Below are 25,552 nucleotides of genomic sequence, written 5' to 3'. Positions count from 1 at the left end.
AGAAGAGGAAAAGGGTTCATGAATTGGGCCTCATGCATGTCTAAGCATAAAGGGCTCACTTAAAGTTTCAGCACGAGAGGTTAAAGTTTGATGGCAAAGTTCAGCTCAGTGCAGAGAGGCCATCCACAAAGACCTCCTCCCCACCTGGTCCCTAGGCTGCTTCCAGTTTTGGGGAGGTTTTGGTTTTGTTTTTGTTTTTTTGTAACTATACAAGTCTGCAGTGTTCTAAGAGGATAGGTTTCACAATGGGACCAAAATATCTCCTTCTGACCAAACACTGGGTTCTGCACCTCCAGGAGATTAAGTCAAACTCTAGATACTACCTTTAAGGAAACTAACAGGAAATAAACATGCTATGCAAGCCCCATTTTGCAGTGTGACCTAATCAGAAGCCGCAACTGTATATTCCTGATTGTAACAGGAGATGTGATTAATTTAATTTGTGTCTGTACTAATTTTTTTCAAGAGACTGAAATTATTCAAAATTAAATTCACTTATTAGAAGGAGACTCAGGGAGTTAGACTTAACAAGCGGTGACCTGTGCCAACTTCAAGTCAGAAAAGCTCACTGTGTCCCACATGCACCGGTGGTGGTGTGTCGTGCCTCAGGCAGGTAGGCACTGTCACATCAGACCTGTGTCTGGCAAGGTTTACTCCCATTCACTGGTTCCCATTTGAGGTCCCACCCCTCTCACCTCTTTAAGAACCCACCAGTCTTTCCCATGAAGTTAAAAATGCCTCACCCCAGCCATCAGCTCCCTCCAGCTTCCTTTAGGTCCATCTCAGCCTTCTCCTTGTCTCCTTTCCCCACCTCCCAGCATTCCCCCAGAACCTCAGCCAGGTCCCAGCTGCCCCCAGGCAGGTGGAAGGGTGTTCAGCCTCCTAGATATTCTCCTCCATCCTCAACAGGTTTCTTCTTTCCCTCCATCTCAGAACACACTTTTCTTCGCTCTCAGAACTCTCCTGAGTTTCTCTCCAAGCTTTTTGGTGTCTGCTCTCTCTTGTCAGATTCCTACCCCTGAACCCCAGCATCGAGTGGCAGGGGGCTCCTCACACCTTGGTCTTAGGCCTTCACATTCTATGCTCTTTCCTTAGGAAAGCATTTTTCAAACTGCAGGTCTCAACCTTTGATTGGGTCAGAATATTCACTTAAAGGGCCATCACATCTGTTTCCTCGGCTGATCTGCCGTAACAGTGAACACAAACCGGGCGACTTGAATTTATTGTCTCACAGTTATGGAGGCCAGAAGTCCAAAATCAAGGTGTGGGCAGGATTGGTTCCTTCTGGAGGTTCCCTGCCTCCCTCCTGGCTTCCGGTGGCTGCCCCGGTCTTCGGCGTTCTTTGGCTTGTGGCTGTGTCACTCCAATCCCTGCCCCATCTTCCTGTGGCCTTCTCCCTTGTCTTCCTATGTATCTGTGTCTGTCAATCTCCCTCTCCTTATACAGACGCAGGTCACTGGATCTAGAGGCCACCCTACTCCAGTATGACTTCATCTTACCTTCAGTACATCTGCAAAGACTATTTCCGAATAAGGTCACAGTCATGGATACCAGGGTTTAGGACTTCAACATAGCTTTAAAGGGGACACAGTCCAACCCACACTAGTCATGACCAATAGACTTTTTTTTTCTTTTTTCAGTGAAATAGAATCTAGGAAAAAATACCAGCATTCATTGCAGGCAGTAAGGTTAAGCATCATTTCATAAAACTTTATACACATACACGTATATTAATATATGTGCTGGTTAATACATGTATTTTTTATGTCAGAAAAGTTTATGAAACTTAAAAAGAAGTGGCGGAGGGGGGGCGCTTTAAAAACACCTGCCTCCTGCAGCCTCTGCTCACAGTGCATCCCCTTCACCCCCGGCCTCTTCCACTGAAGGAGCCAGCTCTGTGTTCTGCAGCCACACCCACCGGGCACTCACCTACTCCCCACCTGCCTGCCACGGGGCCTTGGCGCCTGCTGGTCCTTCTGCCCGGAATGCTCTTCCCTACGCTCTTCATCCAGATTTCATCTCCCCTTCTTCAAATCTCAGAGCAAATATTACTGGCCTAGAAAACTCCTGCCAGAGGCAAGCTGAGCCCACTGTTAAATTTTCTCACAGTTCCCATGTTTTCCCGACAAAGCCGTGATCCTGGCCTTCACAAAAACAATTCCTCTATCTCTATATCTATACATGTTTATCTTGTGTGATTATTTTGTTAATGTTCGTCTCTCTTACCATGCTCATAGCCCACTATGGTTTGTGGGTCTTGTCTGTTCTCCATATTATAGTAATATTAATATTCCAATATGAATAGTCATATTTCTACATTAGCTTTGTGTCTGGCCCAAGTGCTCAGTAAATGTTCACTAAGTGAATCGATCTAAATGACCATTGCAATCATGAGGGGAATATTATGCCCAGCCTGAGATTTTAAAGGAAGGACCTAGCGTGGCTCCAGTGCCTGCCAGATAAGACAGGGACATCATCACTCTCTTGTTGTTCACGAACACCTAGGACTGAGCGTCATGCACCATTCTCCCAGCACTACAGAGGAGGAGATGGAGGTCAGAGTGGTCGAGTAAATTGCCCAGTGTGCTTAGATTCAGGCTCAGGCTGGCCCTACCCCCAAGCCTGGGCTGTCGCTCGGGGGTATGTTTGTTGGAGTGAAGATGCAAGAAACCAGGTGCTAAGGTTAGACCACAGGGACCAAATTCACACAATTTTATGTCCAGGTTACAGCCTGGATGTGGGATCCCAGATCGCCCTAGGTGGTAGGAAGTGTGCCTCCTAAGCATACGTTCTCCTGCTCAGTCATGCCGTGGGTGGGCGCAGGTGAGAAGCTCCAGGCCATCCTGGCTCGGTGGAGTCAGGCATGTGTGTTCCCCACTGTGAATCTCAGCTCTCTTATTGAGAAAATGGGCACAGAGGTGTCGGCTTGCTCAGCTCATAGTCTGATTCCAAAAGCAAGTGAAAGGAAAGCACTTTGAAAGATGCGACGCTGTGTCGTGCTGTGGAGGCACGGAAAGTCCCTGGTCCCGGGGGTGCGTGCTGTGGGTGTGGGAGTCTGAAGACTTGGATTCTCTACTCCTTCCCGGTGAGGATGGCCATGTCCTTTTGCTTCTCTCCTGTACAACTGGTGCAGTCCCTTAGGCTGTTTATTGCTAGAGAGGAACTTAGTTATGGTCCCCAGGGCTGCCGCCAGCCCGGGGTTCTGCTTCCAGGCAATAAGCTTTATTAGCCCTACACTCTCAATTATCCTTTTTTCCTCCTCCGTGGGAAGAACGAAGAAATGGCTTGGGAAGCCCTCTTGAGGTCTGGTGACAGCTGTGACTTTATTTGGGGATTATTCTGGGGCATGTATAGATTCATCAAAGCTGCCTTCTTATTAAAACCAAGGAAAAGATCCCTCTCGCTGCCAGGGACATCCAGCCGGCCCTTCCCCTCAAGTCCCCGCTCTCCCTCACTGCCTGTGCTCCAGGCTAGAGCGCCCTTGTCCTGTTTGACAATTAAAACCGCATCTTTAGCACCTTGACGCTGCAGGCCCGACTCTCCTGAGGGGTGTGCTATCCTGTCCTTGCTAATCCCCCATTTCTCAAATACTGCCAGCGACTGTCATCTTCCACCTACACGACAGTAAAGTCTACCTGAGAATGGAACTCCCTCACCCCTCAACCTCCTTCACCACCCAATGGAGAGGCATTGTGCAGGGAGGCAGGGAGGGGTGGGGAGCAGCAGGGAGGGGTGGGGAGCATCGGGGAGGGGTGGGGAGGGGCAAAGAGGATGGGGAGGAGCGGATGCACCTGGCCTTCCAGATCCAGATTGTGGTGCCAGCTCTGGAAATACAGCAAGTCACTCCTGAATTTCCCAAACCGCAAGTGGGAAATCCACTGCAGCTGAGTCTCCTGTACTTTAGGATGTCTGAACTTTAGGATTTCCCTGGAATCATTATCATTCTAATCATTCTGGGACCTGAGAGAAGTAACTGAGCCGGGTCCAGCAAGGCACAGACACTGATGAAGTTCAGCCTAGCATTGGGCCTTTTTTTTTTTTTTTTTTTTCTTGAGACAGAATCTTGCTCTGTCGCCCAGGCTGGAGTGCAGTGGTGCAATCTCAGCTCGCTACAACCTCCACCTCCCAGGTTCAAGCAATTCTTCTGCCTCAGACTCCCAAGTAGCTGGGATTACAGACACGTGCCACCACGCCTGGCTAATTTTTGTATTTTTAGTAGAGACAGGGTCTCACCATGTTGGCCAGGCTGGTCTTGAACTCCTGACCTCAGGTGATCCACCTGCCTCGGCCTCCCAAAGTGCTGGGATTACAGGAGTGAGCCACCGCCCCTGGCCTGGGCCATCCTATTTTGAGGGAATCATCCCAGAATGAGAAGAACTCTGTGTCGCTGGGATGGAGAAGCATGTGCAGAGCTTGAGTGGGTCAGTACATGCCAGGCCGACCCCACTGTGAACATTTCACCTCTGCTGGGGAACACGGGGGCAGGGGCTGTTTGTGTTCGGGGGGGCCACCTCTTTCTGATGCCACGTTCCTGGGCTTGCCCAACACCTGCTTGGCTGGAAGGTGACTCACCCACCTGCACAGCGAGAACCTCACCAACCTCAAGGATGCCAGCCTGCCAGGTCACCCCACAGCCAGCTACATCCTTGCCCAGCCCTGGCCGCAGCAGCCGCTGGGATCCCTTTGTCTTAGTGCAGGAGCAAAATGGGAATGGGGAGCCAGCAGTATAAGCTTCCAAGCAGTGTTCAGGTCGTGTGTCTCCTGGGCAGTTGGGGGCGTGAGTTAGGCAGGTGCTTTCCTCTCTCCCACCCACTCGGATCCAGTAGCTTTGCTGCCTGCGTGCTTTCGCCAACCATGGATGGGCCTCTCCTACTGTGGCCTCAATGCTGGGCCGTCTCCCCATCTGAGATCCACCCCCCTTAACCGAGTCTGCCTGCATCAGTGCTCACCTGGTTGAGGGCTGCGCTTAGAGCTAGCGTGTCCTGGTAGCGAGTGGCATAGGCTCCAGTTCCTTTTCTCCGCCGGCACTGTGGGCCAAGGCGCGTGGCCTCCCACGCACCACAGCAGAGCTGCCAGGCGAGATTGATCTTCTGTGGTTGAGATGATCACTCTGGCTGTAGCCTGCTCACGCCATGAGTGACAGACAGGTGCTTAGGGCACCAGAGACTTCTCTAATAAGGTGGCAGCAGGCCGAGGTTGTTGATTTACCGTCCAGGATCTTCGTCTCGAGAGCCACAGCGCGTTTGTCTATAATCAGTGCTTTCCTTCTCACATCTCCTGACACGAGGATGAGCAGAGCAAGCTCGATGACACAGCTGCTCAACTGTAATCCTGTATGATCATTTTGCAAATTATTATTTTTAATATAATCAGCTTTTTCCTTAGGCAGTAAAAGAAAAAGTTAAATTGCTCACAAACTAATAAAGGTTTATCTTCTGGAGCATCAAATTCTGTTTACTCATGAAACACACACCTCCTCTGTGCGCCCTTCGGGAGGAAAATTAGCATTTATTTTCCCTGGTAAACAAAACGGTGGAAGATTTGTTGGCATCTTTTGGTGTTAAGCCCTTCCTTACATTTAAAATGACATAGAGAAATGCAAGAACTTTGGAAGAGGTCTGCCCTGACTCTGGATTTAATTTTAACTTTGGAAAAAAATCTGTTGTGTGCAGTAGGATATTATGTGGTGTCTGCAGTGCCTAGACGCTAACAACATGCATGGAACCAAGCTCCCCCTTGGACCCAGGAGCCAAGAGACTGAAGAAAGGGAAATGCTTTCATGACTCTGCACAACTTCCCCCACGTTCCCACGGGAGGGACGATGTCGTGTACTCCTCAGTGATGAGAAAGTGAGATTCCCCCAGCTAGATCCCTCCTCCTTTGATTCCTTTTGGTGGCGAGAGAAGTTGAAGCTTTGACACTCTCTTTATTTGTCTCAGTGCTAGAAGGCTTGATTGCACTTAAGACTAATTCCATTCCGATTTTCAGATGCCCTCTGGAGTGATTCAGTGTTTTTCTTTTCCCTGATTTCCAGGTACGGAGATATGAGGAGACAGATTGGCTTTGAAATCAGAGACATGTGGTACAACCTTGGTGAGTAGCCTGGATGTGGGAGCATGGTGAATATCTTGCATCCTTGGTGCGTCATGACACTAGCCCTGTTCATCAGTGTTGGGATGTCTTAAGATCTTAATGGCTTCTGTTCCTTGGACAGCAGTTGCTACTCTTTGTAGTAACTGTTTTCAGGATTTAAGAGATAGAAGACCAAAGGCAAGGAAAGAAAATCTCACGGGTGTGGCAAAAAGAAAAATCCGCAGAGCACCCTCTTGTGTCAGGTGGACATATGGCTTGGAGCTCCGCCCTCCCTGGCATTGCCTTCCTCCCCCAGTCGCCTCAGTTCCTTCTGTGTCAAACAGGAAGCTCATCCTGCTTTGACAGTTGCCATCACCTAGCATATTCAGTTTTATAGACTCTGCCTTCTGAAGGGTTAATTCACCTCCTCAAAAGCAGATCCTGTATTTAGGTACGCTGCCACCAGGTGGTGGCAGCCTAACATGCTCCTGCACTCAAAGCAGTGAAGGGTCTGTGTGTATATATGAAATTAATATGATTTTATTTATAAATTAAGTAATTAAGTTTTTCCAACTAATTTTATCATGAACAGTAAGAATAAATTCACTATTAAAATTTCAACCAATGTGACATGTAATTCTTGTAGATAAGCCCCTTCAAGAAATCAGTGACTGACAATAACTTGGTATCTTCCCAGCATCTTTACAGTACCCTCAGCATCTCTATGGTACCTCTACAGTACAGAATCCGGCCTCACTCCTCCTTGAGATGAAGCTCCCTCTGGCTCCTGCCTTCAGCCCTGGGCTTGCTTTGTGCCGAGGTGTCCTAGGCCATGGGGTGCTGGTGGCCTTGCCTTGGTCCTGAGCAAAGCATCAGTTGCTTTTCTGCCCCAGGATCTCCAGGCCTCTACTTCCTTCCTTCAAATGGACACGAGAAGCCTGCATTGGCTTGTTGCGAGAAACCCTCCACTCTCCCCTCTACCTCAGCGAATCTTTTCCTACTAGAAGCAGGCAGGGGTCTGTCCGCATCACTCTGTTAGCCTCGTTGCATTAGGGTTTCACTTGTTGCACCAAGGTTGGGACAACTTAGCTGCGCCCCAGCCTGCTTACTTCCTGAGCCTCTGTGAGTCCCTGCGGTGGCTGGAGAACATGGCAAGAAAGACGCGGAACCCAGCGAGCCACACTTCACTTCCAGCTCACTATTTGCTTTTGCATCTTCCTTGCCATTGTTCGGTTTGACATGAGGCCTAATTAGGTTCTCAGGAATGGAAAGCCACAGCAGATGCTCCCAGGTGAGGATGGAGAGTGGGTCAGAGTGGCCCTGTCTGCCTGTGCCCTCCCAGTACAAAGAGAACCTACACCATTGCATCCTTTCTGGGTGTCCGTCCTGGAGTCAGTGGAGGACCCCTCAAGGAAGCTCTGTGCTAGGTCTCTGCACATGACTTTGCTGCAGTAGCTCCTATGTCCAGAATCTGAGTATGGGGTCTCAGCTGTCAAAGGGCCTGCTGATCTCTGCAACATGATATTTACCAGGCACCATCTTGTCCTTGGCCTTCCTGCCATCCCAGGGAGGAAGGTAGGGGCTCTGGGCTCAGAGTCAAGAGAGATGATAAGTCCCATCTTGAAGTTTTCATCCTCTCCTACTCCTGCCTCCCTGTGAGGCCTAGTTCACATGGCTCAGTCTTTCTGGGCTGTTAGATAAAGTGGTTGGACTGAATTTTTCAAGAGCCTTCCAATCCCAAAACTCAAGAGTTCTATGACATATATATATATACGATGATCTCAGTAATAAAGTGCTAAGGCTTTTAGAACAGGGAGGAGGACCATCCATGATTCATTCTAATTGATCTCTCTGTGTTCTTTGTTAAAATCATGCTCTGACAGATGCATGTGTCATTTGCTCTGGCAGGCCAGATGGCAGGCTCCACGCCAGGCGGGGACCCAGTGTGGTCCCAGGAGAGAGGGAGGCAGGAGAGGGCAGAGGGCTTTCACAGCAGTGGCATGGAGGGGGGCTGTTCTCTCTTGGAATTCAGGGAGTCCAGGACTTTTATAGGCACCAGCATTCATGAAGGAGGTGACATGAGCTCCACCTGCCACAGTCGGGCTCTCAGGGCAGACCCCAGACCTCTCCTCTGGACACAGGCTCTCTCTGAGGCCATCTTTTACCCTGGCCCCTCCTAAAAGAGTGAGTCCGTTTTCTTCTACACTTCAGCTCTGAAGTATAGATGGTGAGTTGTCTATCTTCCCCGAGAGGACGCTTGCACATAGACTTTCAAATGAAGGTTCTCATTCTGGAGTGGCTCAATAACATTTCACATCATTTTTGATAACTGGAGACACCACCCTAGCAGAGGGTCTGATGGGTATTTACATACTGAAATGCTTCCTTCTCCCCGTACACAGCTGCAGCCACCATGCGACTCACCCTGGCCCCTGAGCACCCCCAGGATCCTCCACTGCTCTCCATGTGCCACGGTCATTGCCTAGCACCGAGGGAGCCTCTAAAACTCAGCTCGAGCCACAGCTGGCCAGAGATCACCCTGACTGATGGGTGCTCCTGCCTTTCTAGTTTTCTGGTTTGGGGTTGTTTTTGTTTTCAAGAATATTTAATGTCACCTCTGTAGTCCCTGAGATTGATCACCATTGAAAGTGGCTCCATTTCAATTTGTGCCACGTGCCACGATAACAATGAAGGAAGGAAAGGTGGGCCCAGAAATGGTGAGTTTCTCCTCGTGCCCCCTGCAAGTGCTTGGGCAGGCCCGGCCTTCTGAGGATACACTTGGGTCTGACACAAAGCACTTGGTTCTCTTGACGTTATCTGTCATGCCCCAGATAGGCCAAGTCAAGCGACAGGAGACTTTTGATTTGGAAAATGTTGCAGTGAAGAGAGCAAATTTCCCCCTTCCTTCCTGTCAGTGGCTGATTTGAATATGGTGATTAATGCATGAGATGTGTGTTTTGCAGCTTTTTAGCCAGGAACATTGACTCTGGCCTGAGAAGCGGCCAAGAGGTCAAAAGTAAACCATGACCGGCCAATTAGGGTCACGGACTTGGAAACAATAGGAAATAACAGTCAGCCACCAGAGCTGGGTTCCTTGCTGGTAAAATAAGTTATTTTTCAAAGTGAGGGAGATGATCGTCAAAGCACCTGCAGCCCACAGGATATTCCCCAAGCAGCCTCTCAGGATAGCTAAGGATAGCCCCACAGGGTGGCCTCAGGAGCCCAGCTCCTTCCTGCCATGATCCCAGGTGCCTGAGTGTCTTTGCCAAGGCTGTCACGCTCCAAATTTATGACAGCACATCTCAGTTTCCCAGGATGTACACAGCCTACTTTGCACATAGTTTTTTTGTTTGTTTGTTTGCTTTTTACTTTTTTTGTAAATGGGTGCAGGTTTGGGAACATATTGGCAGGATGATAGCACTGACTCTGCCAAGAAAATAGAAATGGAAATCAGATCTATTTATCAGCTTGCAATTAATAAACTGTCACTTGAGCAGACCTTCAGCTGAACGCTCCACGAGTCTCCTCCTTGAGTCTTTCCAGTAGTATGCATGGCCCATAGAGAGGAGCATCTCAGCTCTTGCCTCCTCCATGCCCAGCCTCAGAGGAAGGATCTGGGGTCTGTTTTGCTCAATTTAATGCAAGGGCAAACGTGGCACTGCCCCATGGGACAGAGTGATGTGTTTCTTTCCCTCCCAAACCTGTCATATTTTGAGTCTGAAAGGAGAAATCGAAAGCAGGCGCTCTCTCAAAAGAAAAAAGGGGGGAAAATGTGTTTCTTTACCCAGCTCCTGAGTTATTTATCAAAGCGTACTCTGTGCAGCAGCCCGCCGGAGTACCTGATCTCCTTGCCTGTGCCGCCTCGATTTACATTTTGTTTATTACATCCAGCACACTGGAGCGAGCGCTAGACCCGAGCCAGCCAGAACAAATGTGCTTGGAGCAAGATCTTTATCCGCCGTGTTGGGTTTGGGATATTTTTCATGCAGGGATTCCCTTCATGGGTGTTTTTTGGTGACTGAGCAAATTGTATGCTTTTCATTAAAACCTGTATACAGGGTGGCCTAACGGGTTTGGCTGGGTGGTGGAACTTTTTGCTCTGCCTGCTCTTGTGTATAGAGATTTTTCTGGGATGAGTCTATGTTTAATATCCCAGATTTTTTAACACCAGTGATTGCAAAGAGATCATTTAAACACCTACAAGGAGGCTTCTGACAGGGGAGGCCCTGGCTTCGTGAGAAAACAAGATGTTGTTCCCAGGGGAAGCAGCTCCATGTTCTGTAACTAGAACAGACTCTAGGTGGGCTATGAGACTGGCAAGGACTGGAGGTAAAATATTCTCCTCATCACCTTCCTTTGTCTCAAAAGCGTGCCCTCTTTTTCTTTTAAGTCTACACTGCAGGAGTCACCTTGGTCCTCACTGGTTCCAAACCTGAGTTCATCGTTAAATTTGAGCAAGATGTGCTCCAGGGAAAATCCATAATACAAATATCCAAAAAAAAAAAAAAAAACAGTGGCTACCAGAGAACATTCCCTTCCCACTCCTGCTCGCCTTGGGAACCATTGGTTTGCGAAGAGTCAGTCCCCAGGGTTGTCACTGTGCACAGAACTCGGTACCAGCTCCAGGCCAGTGTGTGTCTGTTCTAATAAGGAGGGTAATAATCAGAGGTTAAGCTACTGTCGTTTTGGTCGCTTCTTTTTCCAATCCCTGCTTCTACAACCACTTGTTACTGCTTTCTATGTTTTTCCCAGCTTGGAACAATAAAACCTGTTGGTGACAGACAGAACTTTATGACACTGAAATTGTGGTTGATGAACAACTTGCTGTCACCATCATCTGTTTTCTGAAACATTGGCTCTGACATTTTTTAGGCATAATACACGGAAAGTTGTCACCTGAGAGATGGAATATAATAGCATTTTCAAGAGAATGCTTTGCAGCAGTTACAGGCCTTTCAGAAACATTAAACATTTGGGAAAGTGATGAGAATCACACAATGATAGTCTTAGTCAAATTATTAATTATATCGTAAAAGTTAAAAATAAGATGTTAATTACATTTTGTGTGTATGTCCATCCAATAAGAAGTCATTCAGTCTAATTATGAGGATTACCTATTTTCTTAAGTATAGTTATAGTAGCCACATTTGTTTAATGATTCTCTTTACAGAAATGTATATTTGCTGAATTGCAAAGAAAACTCAATAATTTAGTTTCCTGATTGTGTAAAAATATTAATAAGATTGATTAATTTGGGATACATTGTTGGTGTTAACAAAATATCGCAAATATTTTATTCAAACATTTAATTTCTTGGGCATTCTTCTGTTATATTTCGGAAATGAAATGGTTTAGTTGCAGTGGGGTGAAATGAAAACAAAATCAAGATTTCTGAAAGACAAGAGGGTCGGCTTTTAAAAGACCACCTTTTTGATAGGACCTGCCTCTGAGTTTCGTTATGTCGCCTTAACTAAGGTCCGCAGCCCCGTGTTTAGGAAGGAGTCTTCCAGGAGCTTCGTTCCGGAGGTGCAGGGTCCAGGCGGTGAAAGAAGCTTGGCAGCTGCTGTGGTTTCCGCCCGCCGCCATCGCTCTGAACTTGCCTGGTTCACTTCAAGCTCTTTAGGAGCTCACCCTGATCCTCAGAGGTGCAGCAGCCATGTACCCACAGGATATGGGGTCCCCAGCTGGGGTGGGGACAGTGGCAGCCAACCCACAGCTAGCAGGAGGAAGGGGCTGGCCACATCAGGCCCAACCACCGGCTGCTCGGCCCGGTCACCAGATTTCCCGATGGTGATCCTGGGCTAGCATCTTTCTAAGTCAGAGATAGAGGCCCAGGAAAGTACGATACCAAGATTTCCAACAAAAACCATTGCAATTAAAAACATAAATTGAGTGCTTGTGAGAAGCCAGTCTCTACTTTCTGGGAGTTTATTTTAGAATTGTAATATCTCAGCAGTGGTGGATAAAATGACAGAAAATGACAGATCACTGACCTCTCTGTTCATTTTGCAATTATAGAGGACGAATAAGGGAGTGGACAGCTCAAACAGTTTCTCTTTCAGAGAGGCGGGTAGGGTCCGAGTGGCATGCAAAGATCCTGAGACAAGCAAACAGGGAAGGAATTTGTAAAATGAGAGTCACAGCTAAGCCTTCATAATCTCAGACCCGGGTTCAAATCCTGCTCCTCCCTTTCTCTGAACAGCTCGCGGAATAGCTTTGGGAACAGCCCACTTTCCTCATCTGTTTAACAGGTTAAGAAGGTGCCCATCTCACAGGGTTACTGTGAAAATTCAGTGAGATGATGCTTTCTCCTGAGCTTGTCATGTAAATTGTAAATGCTAGCTAATATGATCGTATTATGATTCACATTTGAAAACTTTTGAGAAACATTTTTCTTAGCTCTTTAAAAATCATATCTGGGACAAGCTAGGTGAGATGAGATACAATAAAGTTGTTCTTTAAATAAACATTTTCCTATCAAACAATAGCTCGAGAAGGTCGAATCACTGCTGTTTTTAGGGTTTCAGCCTCGGATGCCGGCGCCTTGATTTACTTTGATTGGAGTCATTTGGAATGTTGCAGAAATCACTCTGCATTATTTACAGAGGTGTCAAATGCTAAACTCATCTTCATAAGATGTGGGAGATAAAAAGGACCCAAGAGACTATCTGCTCTCTCTCATTTGTCGGCTCCTGTTCCTGTCACTGTGCACAGAGTTAGAGGCTGAGACTCCCCACTCGCAGCCCCTGCTCTATTCAGAACTGGGAATCAAGCTGCATGTGTTCTGAATCCGTGTGATAGAATCGGCTGCTTGTAAAACAGTGTTTATCTTCTCTGACAGAGAAGTCATGATTACAGGCTTATATTGCGCAGCTCTTTGAATAGCTTCACTTATAAAATGTGGAATACAGGCCACCTCTTATACTAATGGCTGGGAAAGTTCAAAATCATCATCTGCAGAGAGAATTTGATGCATATTTTCAGGATCCTGCTGCTCAAAGTCACAGTGATCTGTGTTGTATTGTTTTATCCATTTAAGCCCATTTTAGAATTCTATTTTTCTTTATTTCTGAATACTGTATTTCTTTATTCCAAGGTCAACACAAGATAAAGTTCATTCCAGAAATGGTGGGCCCAATATTAGAAATGACGTTAATTCCCGAGACGGAGCTGCGCAAAGCCACCATCCCCATCTTCTTTGATATGATGCAGTGTGAATTCCATTCGACCCGAAGCTTCCAAATGGTAAGGACATAGATGTGCAGCGAGTGGCCGGGGACATGAAGGAGACAAACCCGAAAACCTTGAAAGAAACTTGTAGACAATTCTAGAGTTAAAGGTGCCAACGTGGAAAACACATTTTCCTACAGCTTGAGACAGAAAAGGCCTGTGATTTTCCTTATTGAAGAAGCTTATCATCCCTTGCACTCAACTTTCGGGAGGATTATTCTGAATTTTTAGCTCTTACTTACTTCTTTTAATCTGGGTTTACTTACACATTCAACCCTGGATAAAAGTCTCTTGCTCCCACTTCTTGGTACGTGCTCTTGTAGAGTGTTTACTCAAAGGTCATGTGTTATATTCTCTCAGTCCGGCTGCTTATTGCAGAATTATGGTATTTTGAAAGCTAAAGTCTTTGCTTTTATTCTCTTAAGTGTGTGCCTTAAGAGACTTAAGGTCTTTTGCCTGTGCGATGAAACTGATGAAAATTCCTCTAAGAAAGTGTATATAAAGTGCTCAAAACATACTGTGCCAAACAGCATGAGGGACCAACTCTGCTGCATAACTTACGCTCAGGAAGTAACAAAATCTCCTGGATCCCAAGAAAATAAGTATATGGTGTTTATGTATTCTTGGGTTGGCACCCACACCCACACACATACACAGGCACATTCCCCACACACATACACATGTATCCCCCACGCACACACACATATCCACACACACCCACACATACACAGGCACATCCCCACACACACACATACACATGTGTATCCCCACACACACATACACATGTGTATCCCCAGCACACACACATATCCACACACACACCCACACATACACAGGCACATCCCCCACATACACATGTGATATCCCCACACACACATACATATACACATGCACATCCACACACACATTGGCCATTGTAGGCACATCCCATTACACACACACACACCTGTGTATCCCCACACACACACATATATCCTCACACACACACACACATATCCACACACACCCACATACACACATCCTCACACACACATATACATTATGTGTATCCCCCCACACACACATACATACATGCATCTCACACACACATACACAGGCACATCCCCACACACATACACACATGTATCCCCACACACACATACACATGTATATCCCCACACACACACATATATCCACACACACACATACATATGCACATACACACACACACAATATTATATCCATATTATCATTTATAGGCACATATGCACATCCCACACACACATACATATGTATATCCCCTTACACACACATCGTGAGATTCATTGACACACACACATCGTGAGACCCACACACACACACATATGAGTTATTATCTCATACACATATACACATCTCACACACACACATACATAGACATCCACACACACACATACACATGTACATTCCCCACACACACATACACATGTATATCCTCACACATACACATGTATATCCCCCCCACACACACATATATCCCCCACACACACATGCACATCCCCACACACACACACATGTGTATCCCCACACACAGAGTCCTCATACATAAGCAGGCACATACACATAGACATCCTCACACACACATACACATATATATCCCCACACACATATACACATACACATGCACATCCTCCCACACATACACATGTATATTCCCCACACACACACACGTATATCCACACACACACACACGCAGTACATCCCCCCACACACACACACGTATATCCACACACACACATCCTCTCACACACACACATGTACATCCACACATGTACACATACACATGTACATCCACACACACACACACACATGCACATCCCCACACACATACACATGTATATACACACACACACGTATATCCCCCACACACATACACACATGTATATCCACACACACACACACACATATCACCACACACACATGCACATACACATGCATATCCCCACACACACATACACATGTATATCCACACACACACGTGATATCCCAAGTATATATACATATGCATATCCCTCACACACACACACACATGTATATCCACACACACACACACACACACACAATGTATATCCCCACACACATACACATACACATGCACATCCCCACACATGCACATGGTATGACTTTCTCCTTAGTGTACTAATGGTTTGGCCATGATGCTTTGCAGGAGACCTAGGAGAAGTCCAAGTGCTAGGGAGTCCTCTGAATTGAAAGATACCTTTTAAAAATTATACTGACCAGATGGGAGTAGCCACTTTCATAATCCTAGCACTTGAGAGGGCTACAGGCAGATCACTTGGCATGCAGGAGTTCGAGACCAGCCTGGGAAACATGGCAAGACTCCGTCTCTACAAAAAATACAAAAATTAGCCAGGCATGGTGGTGCACGCCTTGGTCAGGGAAGTCAAGACTGCGGTGAGCTGTGATCACGCCACTGCACTCCCGCCCAGGTGACAGAGCCAGACCCTGTCTCTAAATAAATACATAAAAATTAAAAATTATTATAGCAATTCAAGTCAACATACTAAGCACTTTACATAGATTTTAGAGGAATTTGCAGAAAAATTCCTATAATGAAAGGAAATCAAAACTTCATCAATCAAGATAGTTTAGTGTTGGTGGGATCTAATATTAAAGGGTATATTATCCTTACCCACCTCTGCAGTTTATCATTTAAGGGAGCTTTGAGTAGTTTATAGATTTTCATTGGTCGTCTTCATCATATCACACGAAGGCAGCATCCACGAAGCATGATTTCGCTCTTTCGTTGAACAGAAAAGAGAGAGACAAAACCAAAACAGGCTCCACACCGTGAGTGGAAGTTGAGTTTAGATACTGAGGGCAGGGAGACTGAGGTTCACAGGCTTAGCCAGGTATTATCTGGGTCTTCAGCAAATCACTCAGCATCTTTTAAGTCTCCAATTCAAGCTTGTAACCTTGGCATGACATAGAATCTACCAGAAAGGCGTGTAGTGAGAGTGAAATAAAATCAGACCTGTACACCCCCTAGCATGGTGCCCGGCACCGTAAAAGGCGGCTGTGGACGCTGCTGTTCTTTCAGGGCTCAAACCTCCCTTGGTCTGGGTGTTTGTGGAGTGCAGGGGGCAGCCTGCAGGGTGAGCCCCCAGTGTCTGCAGGCGCGTGGGGCCCAGCGCTGCATACAAACCCGGGCGTGGCCATTTCATCGGGGTTGCTCCCGAAGCCGGGGAGGAGCGCACGGGAGATGAACAGAGTCTGACTGCTGGAGCCGTTTCCTTCAACCTTCACACGCCCACAACTGTGCTTCCAAACCCATTGCAGAGGAGCCTAACACCTGGCTAGGGTATCATTATTTGTTTTTTGCACTTTGCTCCACTAGGCAGTTTTTTATTTTTTTGAGTCGGACACTCACTCTGTTGTCCAGACTGGAGTGCAGTGATGCAATCTCAGCTCACTGCAAACTCCGCCTCCCGGGTTCAAGCGATTCTCCTGCCTTAGCCTCTGAGTAGCTGGGACTACAGGCGTACACCACCACGCCTGGCTAATTTTTGTATTTTTAGTAGAGACAGGGTTTCACCGTGTTGACCAGGATGGTCTCAATCTCTTGACCTCGTGATCCACCCACCTTGGCCTCCCAAAGTGCTGGGATTACAGGAGTAAGCCACCGCGCCCAGCCCTAGGCAGTTTTTTATAAGGTGACTGTTATTTTCACATTATTCTAACTGTGGACAGTAGGGAGGGCTTTAGTTTAACTTCCCCAGTGTAATATCAGTTGTGCTGGGATGAGTGGTGTTAGTACCTGCCTCCCTTCTTCCTTCCTTTCTCCCTCCCTTTCTTCCTTCTTTCCTCCCTTCCTTCTTTCCTTCCCTTCTCTCTTTTTTTCCAAGATAGCAGAAGGTCTCCCTGTGTTTATTTTTAATAATATTAAAGATAATTCGTTTTCGAAAGAACAGCTGTTTTTGTTTCTCTGGCTCACTCTCAGTCTGTGTATATACAAAGTGTTTGTATAAAGACTGTACTAATACAACATTGTAAATACTATACTTAGATTTTTTTATTAATGTTGTTTCTGTTTGACAATATATCAAAGAGCTTTCCCTTAATTACAACATAGCAACCATATTAGTGATATTACTGATGGCATAAAATGAACTATCACTTTCTTGATATAACTGAGCATGTAGGTTGTTTGCAGATTTTCACTGCTGCGAATAACTGTGCAGTGAACACATTCATGCATATAGCTTGAATTTATTTTGAAAGTTTTCCCAGTATACATTCTCATAAATGTAATTACTGATTTCAAATATGTTTGTAACTTTTGATATTATTGCCAAATGGTTTGATGTTAGTACCATAAGATTTGCCCCGTCTCTGTTGCTGCTGGCACGATATCATGGCCCCAATTTCACTGCCAACTCATTGGAACTACGAATTATAATTTAAATGCTTTTTCCTAGGCAGAAACTTCATCTGACTTTTTGAATTTTATATAAATCAAGCCCAAAGAAGGACTTTGTGAAAAATTGCTACTAAAGAATCAGGCTAAGGGGGAAAGTGTATTTATATAGATAAATGTCACTAGCACAGAAAACTAAGATCAAAAGTATTTAAAATATCATTTCATTTGTCACTTTTTAAGCAGTCTTTGGGTCAAAATAAGGTTAAGAGCAGTTAGAATAAAGATGAATAAGAGTTTGGTTTCTGAATTGTTCCCCTTTTCCCTCACATTCTTTTGTCTCATGGCTGCCTTGTGGTAGGTTTAAAAAATCTTACAGTAGTCTTCTGAGGAAGTGGTTCATTTTCTCCAATTTGCAGGGGCCCCAGGTTTGCTAGGAAATGGTCTGAAGTTAAGGAGAGCCACAGAATTTGTGCCACCATTTTAAACACTGTCTTCCCCTTGGGCTTCACACTCCCCCCAGCGTCAGGAAACATCTTTCCAGAAAACCAAACTGTTTTTGAGTAATACCATGAAACAGGTGGTATATTTAGTTCCATCTCATAAACACCAGACTATTTCACAGGCATGAAACATGCCGTGCTCGGATGTATGTAAATCCAAGCGTAAGCGTGAAGACACAGATTCACCCACAAGAAGGACCCACCGAGCGTGGTCAGCTCCCTGAACTGTTGCTTCAGAGTCACCTGTTTTACCTGTGTTGGCATCTGCTTGAACCTCTGCAGACAAGGGATAGCGTACATTGAAGATCTTTAACATGAAGGCAGAAAAACTAACCCATGTTTTAGAAAAATCTCTCTTGGATGTGAATCTGCTTCTGTGATTGGGAAAAGATCAGTTTTCTTCTGTTTGATGTGCCCAGCTCAGCTTCCCAGCTGGAATGCCCCAAGCCTGCAGCGTCGTCCCCTTTTCTGCCAGTCTCCTTGTCACTGGGTTTTCCGGCTGTGGGTCGCGCTGGCCTGGCCTTTGCTTGCTCCCCTGGCCTCCGTGGCAGTCGTTTGTGAAGCTTCATCAATCCTCCCTCTGTCTCGTCTGCAGCCTCCATCCTCTTTGCACAGTCACCGTTGCACTAGGCCAGGATTATTCCTGGGCCACAGCATTTGTCTCTTGACTTACTCTATCTACGTTTTCTAAGTCCTTTCTGCCCCCAGTTCCACTCGTCCCTCAGCTGGTCTTCTGAAGCACAAGGGATGGCCCCTATTCTTTGTTGGTGATGTGGGCAAATGTGTAGAGTGGGCATGTGTGTGGCGCATTGGTGCAGGGCTGGCCCCACCTGCTTCTCCATCCATGAGCTTCTGGGCTGGGGATGGTCGGCTGCTGCCTAACTCTCCTGCCACAAGCCCAGTTACCTCACCTTATTAGTCACCTCAGCAAGGGCTTAAGTTGCCTCCACTTTTATAGCAGATGTGCAAACCCTACTGGAGTGGGGGGAAGACATTAGGGGGTTTGTTTTTACAACACTTTAGTGTTTTGAACCCATGATAGAGCTTACGTTTTAAAGGTTGCTATGTCTTTTGGAGTGGAGCTGTTAATGTGCTACTGTTTGTGAAGTATGAAATAATATGTATGTCCAGGTTGTATTTTACTCTTACGATTGGAGTAGAGAGGAGACCTGCTGGATTCAGAAGAAAAACCTGCTATTTTACTCAAGATTAAACTGCACCAAACCATTACTGGAATTTTAAAAGCATGTGTTACAAATGGGCTTTTCTAACATTGCCTGGAGTTTTTGCTCTCGTGCTCGCTCTTCAGCCGCAGCAGAGGGCATCTCATTAGAACGTTCTTTCCCTTACACCTCCTCAAGAGCCTGCTGATTTCCTGTCTCCACTTGTGCAAGAAAGAGCACAAATTTTCCTTCAGAACAGACTCAGCCTCGCCCTTATCCTGCTTCTCCAGGGTCCATGTGTTGAGTGGGCTCTCTTGGCGGCAGGATGGGGTGGCATGGAGTTATCTTTTCATGGGCCATGTCCTCCTTGTGGCCTGGGACACTCTGTCCAGGGCTGCAGTGAGTGCCTTAGGTCAGCTTGAGAGCACTCGCTCTGGGGAGGTGGCGATGAAGCTCCACGAAAGGCTCCAGGCTGAAGGTCCCTGATGCTAGTGGAAGCCCTCTGTGAAGGGCCGTGCTGTGCAGGGGCTGGGCCAGACAGAAGCCTGTGAGATGGGAGGCCCCCAGATGTGCACAGTGGCCGTGAATTCTTCTTAGAAATCCCTCCTACCTTCAAAGTCGTATGTTTCACTGTGGGCTGGGTCTACAGCCATAGAGCTCCGGTCCATTGACAGAAAGGCGCTCCCAGCGACTGGACGCTGCGTGACGCTCTAGCAGTCTCACACCTCTCTCCCATCCCAGCCCTGTTTGTATACGGCCAGGAGGCTGCTGCCTGTGGAGGGATTTCTTTTCCTCCTAGTGCTTGTAGTGTGAACACTGCAGGCCGAGGGAGGTGGGGATGCATGTGGGAAGCCCCAGTGGATACCTACTGTAGCCATGCCCCTGAGGTGGCCCCCAGCCCTGTGGCCGCTGTCATCAGCCACCCCCTACATCACTGGGCACTCTTGTGCCACTTCCCTGCCCTGTCCATACTCAAGGCCACTGTGGAAATCTGGGGCCTCCTAGGCGTCTGTCTGGCCAAGCTCCGGCCAGAACATGGCCCTTCACAGGGGAAGTTCCATTAGCATCAGAGACCTTCTGTCTGGAGGCCTTGGCAGAGCTTCATCACCACCTCCCCAGAGCCAGCTCTGTCAGGCTGACCTAAGGCACTCACTGCAGCTCCTCAGCAAAAACCCATTTCTCGTCTCTTCTGCCTCTTTTGTCTCTGAGTGCTCCCGCTGCCTGTGGTCATCCTGGCTCTTCCAGCACTTTCTGTGAATCTTTTTATGATCCGATGCCCCAGCCATTCTCCTAACTCATCCCCCCACTGCTGCTTCTTCCTGTCCTGGTGCCTAAGAGCACATTCTCTGCCCCCTTTCCTTACAGCTGGCCAACTCCTCAAGACACCACCACAGCTGTGTTCATCCCACCCCCTCGCCCTGTCCCCACCCCAGTCCAGAGAGTAGCATGTTTACCCCTCAACTCAGGACTCTAGGAATCTCCACTTGTTTGAAAGGAGAGACCCTCCTTGGTAAGATTTCGGAACTGAGAAGCTGGCAGGGGAGATATGGAGTGGCATTGGGGTCTTCATGTCCCTTATCCCATCCACCTGGACGAGCCTGCCCGTGGTCACAGGAGATGAGCCCGCCCCTGGCCTTAAGCTGACTCTCCCTACCTCACCAAGAACCCTGCCCTCCCATGGACCACACTCCAAGTCTCACCCTCATACTGGATTTTGCTTCATAATAAAAAGCATACTTCTAAATTCCCTCCTGGCATCTTTTTAAAGAATTCCATTTGTTATGCCTTTGGAAAATACAGAACTAACAGCTGAGAATTGCAGCAAATGACCATGTGGGCCATAGACCATTAATAAAAATGGAATGGAAAAAGCTGCCCAGCAAAAATAATATTTTCAATCATGGAGCTATTTTCTGTCATCTTTGTGAGGCTCAGTAAAATGCTCCACAACTTCCAGAAATTCCCATTTAGTCCTAACAGTATTAGAACATGAGTAATCTTCATGTCATCAGTGTTGCCAGGCTCCTGTTTGAATAATCTCTTCCCGCTGCCCGTGCCGGTAACCAGAAGCCAGTAATTGAACAGCCGGGTGAATGTCGTCGGCTTCTGCCACTTGGTGGAAAGGCCAATGTATTTTCCACTGTAATATGAATGTGAATGAGTTTGGTAGCAATTCTGTCTTGTTTATTCTTTAATTCATTGGGATTTTATTTGTTGGTTTGTTTATTTTTGCTTTCGATGTCAAAATAATTCTTGCCTAAAGAGGAAATACGGCACAAGAGGCTTCTGTTTCATTGAATCCAGACCCAAAGATGGTCTGAGAGGCTGTGGAAACCAATATCGTTGACTCCAGGAGCAGTGACTATATTGAATTCCATTCTTAAAAGCCCTCCAACAAAGAGATTCTCAAACTTCCATAATCCCCTTTAACCAAATTAAACAGGACTAATTTTGAGGCCATGTTCCCAGACTCCACTGGAATTGCATGCAGCCCTAAAGTCACTCTGATCTGTGTCGTGTAGATGTAAGGAGCCGCTGCACCTGTCACAGGCATCAGCAAGGTGTCATGGCCTGCGATGGACAGCTCCCCAGCCAGGCAGCTCCACGTGAGTTGCACTGGGTCCTCCAGGCTCATGAGTGTTTCACGAGAGCTCCAAGGTCAGCAAGCCCCCTGCTTGGTGGATGTAGGAGGATGTGGAGGTTTTTGAATATGGGATGAAGTGCCACTGATTAATTAAGTGTGTAATTAAGTTTTCGGAGCAGTTAGGCAAGAAGAATGCTCTATATATAAAGATATGAATGTGTCTGAGCACAGGAACTCAAGGCTGAGTGAACTCAGTCCTGAGTTCCACCCAGATGCAGTCCAGCAACTTTCTCCCGCCCACCTCCTCCTGCACATCCTCAAGGGGTAAGGTGTGGTTGTGCAGTTTCATCAGATTGGCCCCATTCCGGGGAGAGAAGGCAGAGGGAGTCTGATTCCTTGGTGCCCTCTGAAACCAGGAGGTGGTCCAACACCATGCCCCTGCCTGCAGTATCTTCTGAGCATTTTTTTCTTTAAATACAGGAGAAACTAGAGCACCCCGGGCAAACAGCAGCATTGTACTAAGGTTTATTTGTAAAGGGTCAAATAAGCCCTTCTGCTAATGTACTTAGCAGACCATGTCCATAGATTTCAGATTTCACCCAGCTCTTGATGACCTCGGAGCCCTCCGTCGAGGTGGTGAGTGATCTGTGCAAACCTTTCCACCCTGGCGCAGCCTCCTGCTGCACTCCCACAGAACGCTGGAGCTCTTCTATTATGTAAAGCGTGGTCCTGGCTGGCTGGCAAGTGCAGGCTGATTTTAGACATTACAGACGTATAAAATTATAAATGCATTAGTAAGAATAGTAAATCTCACCCAAAACAAAAATTATGCATTCCAAACCACATATAATTGGCTTTTGGGTTAGCACTACTGGGATCCTTCTCTCCACGATCTTTCAGATAGGTGCCATGGTTAACTGTGGCAGTGAGTGGCAAAAGCAGTGGTTCCTTTTCAAGTTAATTGAATTAACAAGATGTCAATACCACTTTGAGCTCAACCCCCTGATTCCATCACGTTCAATTTAACAGCAACTTTCCGAAAGGCCTTCTGTCCATAAGTGTTCTCTTGTTTCATGTTCTCAGAGGGCCGCTGGTATCAGACGCTTAGAGACTCTCTGTTCAGTGTTTTAAGTTGGACACCCTGTGAATATTTTTGTAGCAATATTAGTGATTCAGAAAAGAGAAGAAAATATAATGGTTTTGCTTATTATGTGAGTGAGCCTCTGCCACCTTTTGAGCAACGCAGGAAACCCTTGCTAATTTTATCCCAGCCACAGAGAACCTTGTTGCAAATCAGCAGACAATGTGCATTTACGAGGAAGATAATAAGCATGATTTTTATAAAACCAGCTCTGCTCTATCAGCAAGTGTACTGTCTCCAATTTAGTGGGACAGGATCATTTCATTCTGATTATAGTAACAGTTCACAGCACACTAGCGAATCAATTCGAGTGTGTTCTGTAAAAATTAACGAGGATCCTAGAATTGGAGGCTAGCTGTAGATCTCGGTATTGAATTCTTGCTAATAAACAGAATAGGGTGGCCAGGTGTTTGTGTAAATTACTTAGTTTGGACTAGGGTTAGCAAAATTAGAATCAGCTGTGTTGTGATGGACTTACCATTCATCCACTTTTTTTGGAAATCATTAAGTTCTTCAGTCAAAATTTGATCAGCAGCACAGCCAGGTAGCTGTAGCTTCCCCATTGCCGGTGTTTGTGACAGCTAGATTTACGTGGAAGCAGAGAAAACGTGCCATTTTCATAACCTACACTCCGCGTTCAGATCCCTTCGGATTGACCAGTGAGGAGCGATTTTAAATGCTTGTGTGTTTGCCCATGTTTCTCTGCACCTTTCTCTGCATTCTCTGTACCTTTCGTGTTGTCTGTACTCATTAAACATACATGAAACTGAATCATGTTTTGATTAAATTTAATTTAATTTTGTGTCTTTATTATCTGTCCTAAAGCATCAGCCCTCATCAAATATTTAGTCTTTGAAGTCTGTCTGGATCATGCCACCACCTGGGAGATGGGACTGCCTTGAAATGCCAACTTTTGGGCTACTACCAAGTGTTCTCCCTTGTATCTGATTCCAAAAAGAACTACCTTTTGCAGAATTATTTTCTGTAAAGAGCAGGATAGTGGTGTTTAGTATCAAAAGGTTGTTATTTTACGGTAAAAATCGTTAATGTGAGATTTCAGGTGAAAAAAATAAAGCAAGTCATTCCTCCTTCAATAGAACCATCTGTCTATGCTGCTAAAATCCCTCAACTTCTTAGGCCAGACAGAATCAAAAGAAGTGTTTATTTGGGGGAAGAGACCGTGGAGAAGATCAAGAAGAAAATTGGAGAGATTCGCTAAGGTCCAGGTTCTGGGAATGTTACTGAATCCTTGATGTCAGGCAAGAATCAATACTTCTCTCCAGCCCTGAAAGCCTGTGTTTCATCTGTAGTGTGATTCAGCTGTGGCTTTGGGCAGTGTGTACTGATCAAGGACAGGCAGGGCGTCTGTGTCCATTTCGAGGCCCCTCCTTGGGTATCACCACTCCTTGCTTATTGCTTCTCAGGGGGCCATAGTCACCTGCTCCTGCTGGGGCATCCCCAAGTCTCTGGTGCTCACAGCGTCTGTCACAGGCACTCTGGATGAGCTGTTTTCACTTCTGGGCTTGGCTTGGCCAAGAATGCAGGTTGTGATTTATCAACCCTGTAGACCACTCCTTTGCTGACATATTAAGCCCTCTCCAGCTTTATCCAGTCTAAGCACTTTATCCAATCTAAGTTGGTCTAAGACCAACTGTATTCAATAGTTTCTATACACACAGCACATTCATTCCATTACAGCATCAAAGGCACTGTTTGAGGTTTTGGGGCTGGCTAGAGCAATGACCAAAGAAAAATTCTTCCTCTCACTCAGCTTAAATTCCACTGGGATCCTGATAACAGTGGACGGCTTGAGCATTGTTGCCTGAGAAAGTAGGTGATTGAACATGGCTTTAAAGAGAACCTGGAGACCCTTGCGTACATGCCCGTGGCGTACCTGCTTTCTGAACCCTGGATTCAGCTTTCTTCAATTCTTCCTTTGTCCATCTTCCTTCAGTTTAGAGTGTGTACGTCTCATCTTTAAGGGAGCAAATGATCTCACAGCCCCTCTACTGGCACAAGTCGATGGTAACTCAGGGTCCCCTGCAGCATGGCTGATCACCAGGCCAGAGTCCCAGTACTGAGGTGGCTGTGAACTCTGCCAGGGATGGGGAACTGGGCAGTGAGGATGGAGAAAACACATCCATTGTTATTGAGGTTTTTTCAGCCTGATCAGACGCTTGAAGACATTTTAGAGATTTCCACCTCCCCAGAATTTAGAGTTTTCTAAAAGCATGGATCTGAGACATAACTAGCTGATACTGGCAACCCTTCTGCACCCTGATTCCCAGGAAATTTAATCAGAAGCTTGGGGATGGAGGATCGGCTGGAGATGGACCTTCTTGAGGTGCCTGCTGGTCTGTCTTTAGAGACATTGCTCCTCTTGCTCTTTAGAACATTTTTTCAGCCAGAGTGAGGTATTTCACTAGGATCTATCAAGGAATGGCAGCTAAGTGGCCCCTAGGA

General features: G+C 46.5%; 1 protein-coding gene across 4 annotated transcripts in view; it reads left to right on the top strand.

Moving 5' to 3' along the window:
- The window catches only part of DOCK1 (dedicator of cytokinesis 1), a 542,700-nt gene that overhangs the window by 436,396 nt on the left and 80,752 nt on the right, over nucleotides 1-25,552 (top strand). For all 4 annotated transcript variants that reach the window (XM_017944437.3, XM_017944438.2, XM_017944436.3 and 1 more), the window contains exons 32-33: nucleotides 6,035-6,093; nucleotides 13,169-13,317. In XM_017944437.3, the coding sequence (XP_017799926.1) occupies nucleotides 6,035-6,093; nucleotides 13,169-13,317 (208 nt within the window). The remainder of the gene's footprint in view (nucleotides 1-6,034; nucleotides 6,094-13,168; nucleotides 13,318-25,552) is intronic.

Source organism: Papio anubis, chromosome 11 (assembly GCF_008728515.1).
Source record: "Papio anubis isolate 15944 chromosome 11, Panubis1.0, whole genome shotgun sequence".
NCBI classification, from domain to species: domain Eukaryota; kingdom Metazoa; phylum Chordata; class Mammalia; order Primates; family Cercopithecidae; genus Papio; species Papio anubis.
Note: the sequence above shows the minus strand (reverse complement) of the source record. Positions and strands in the feature narration are given on the sequence as shown.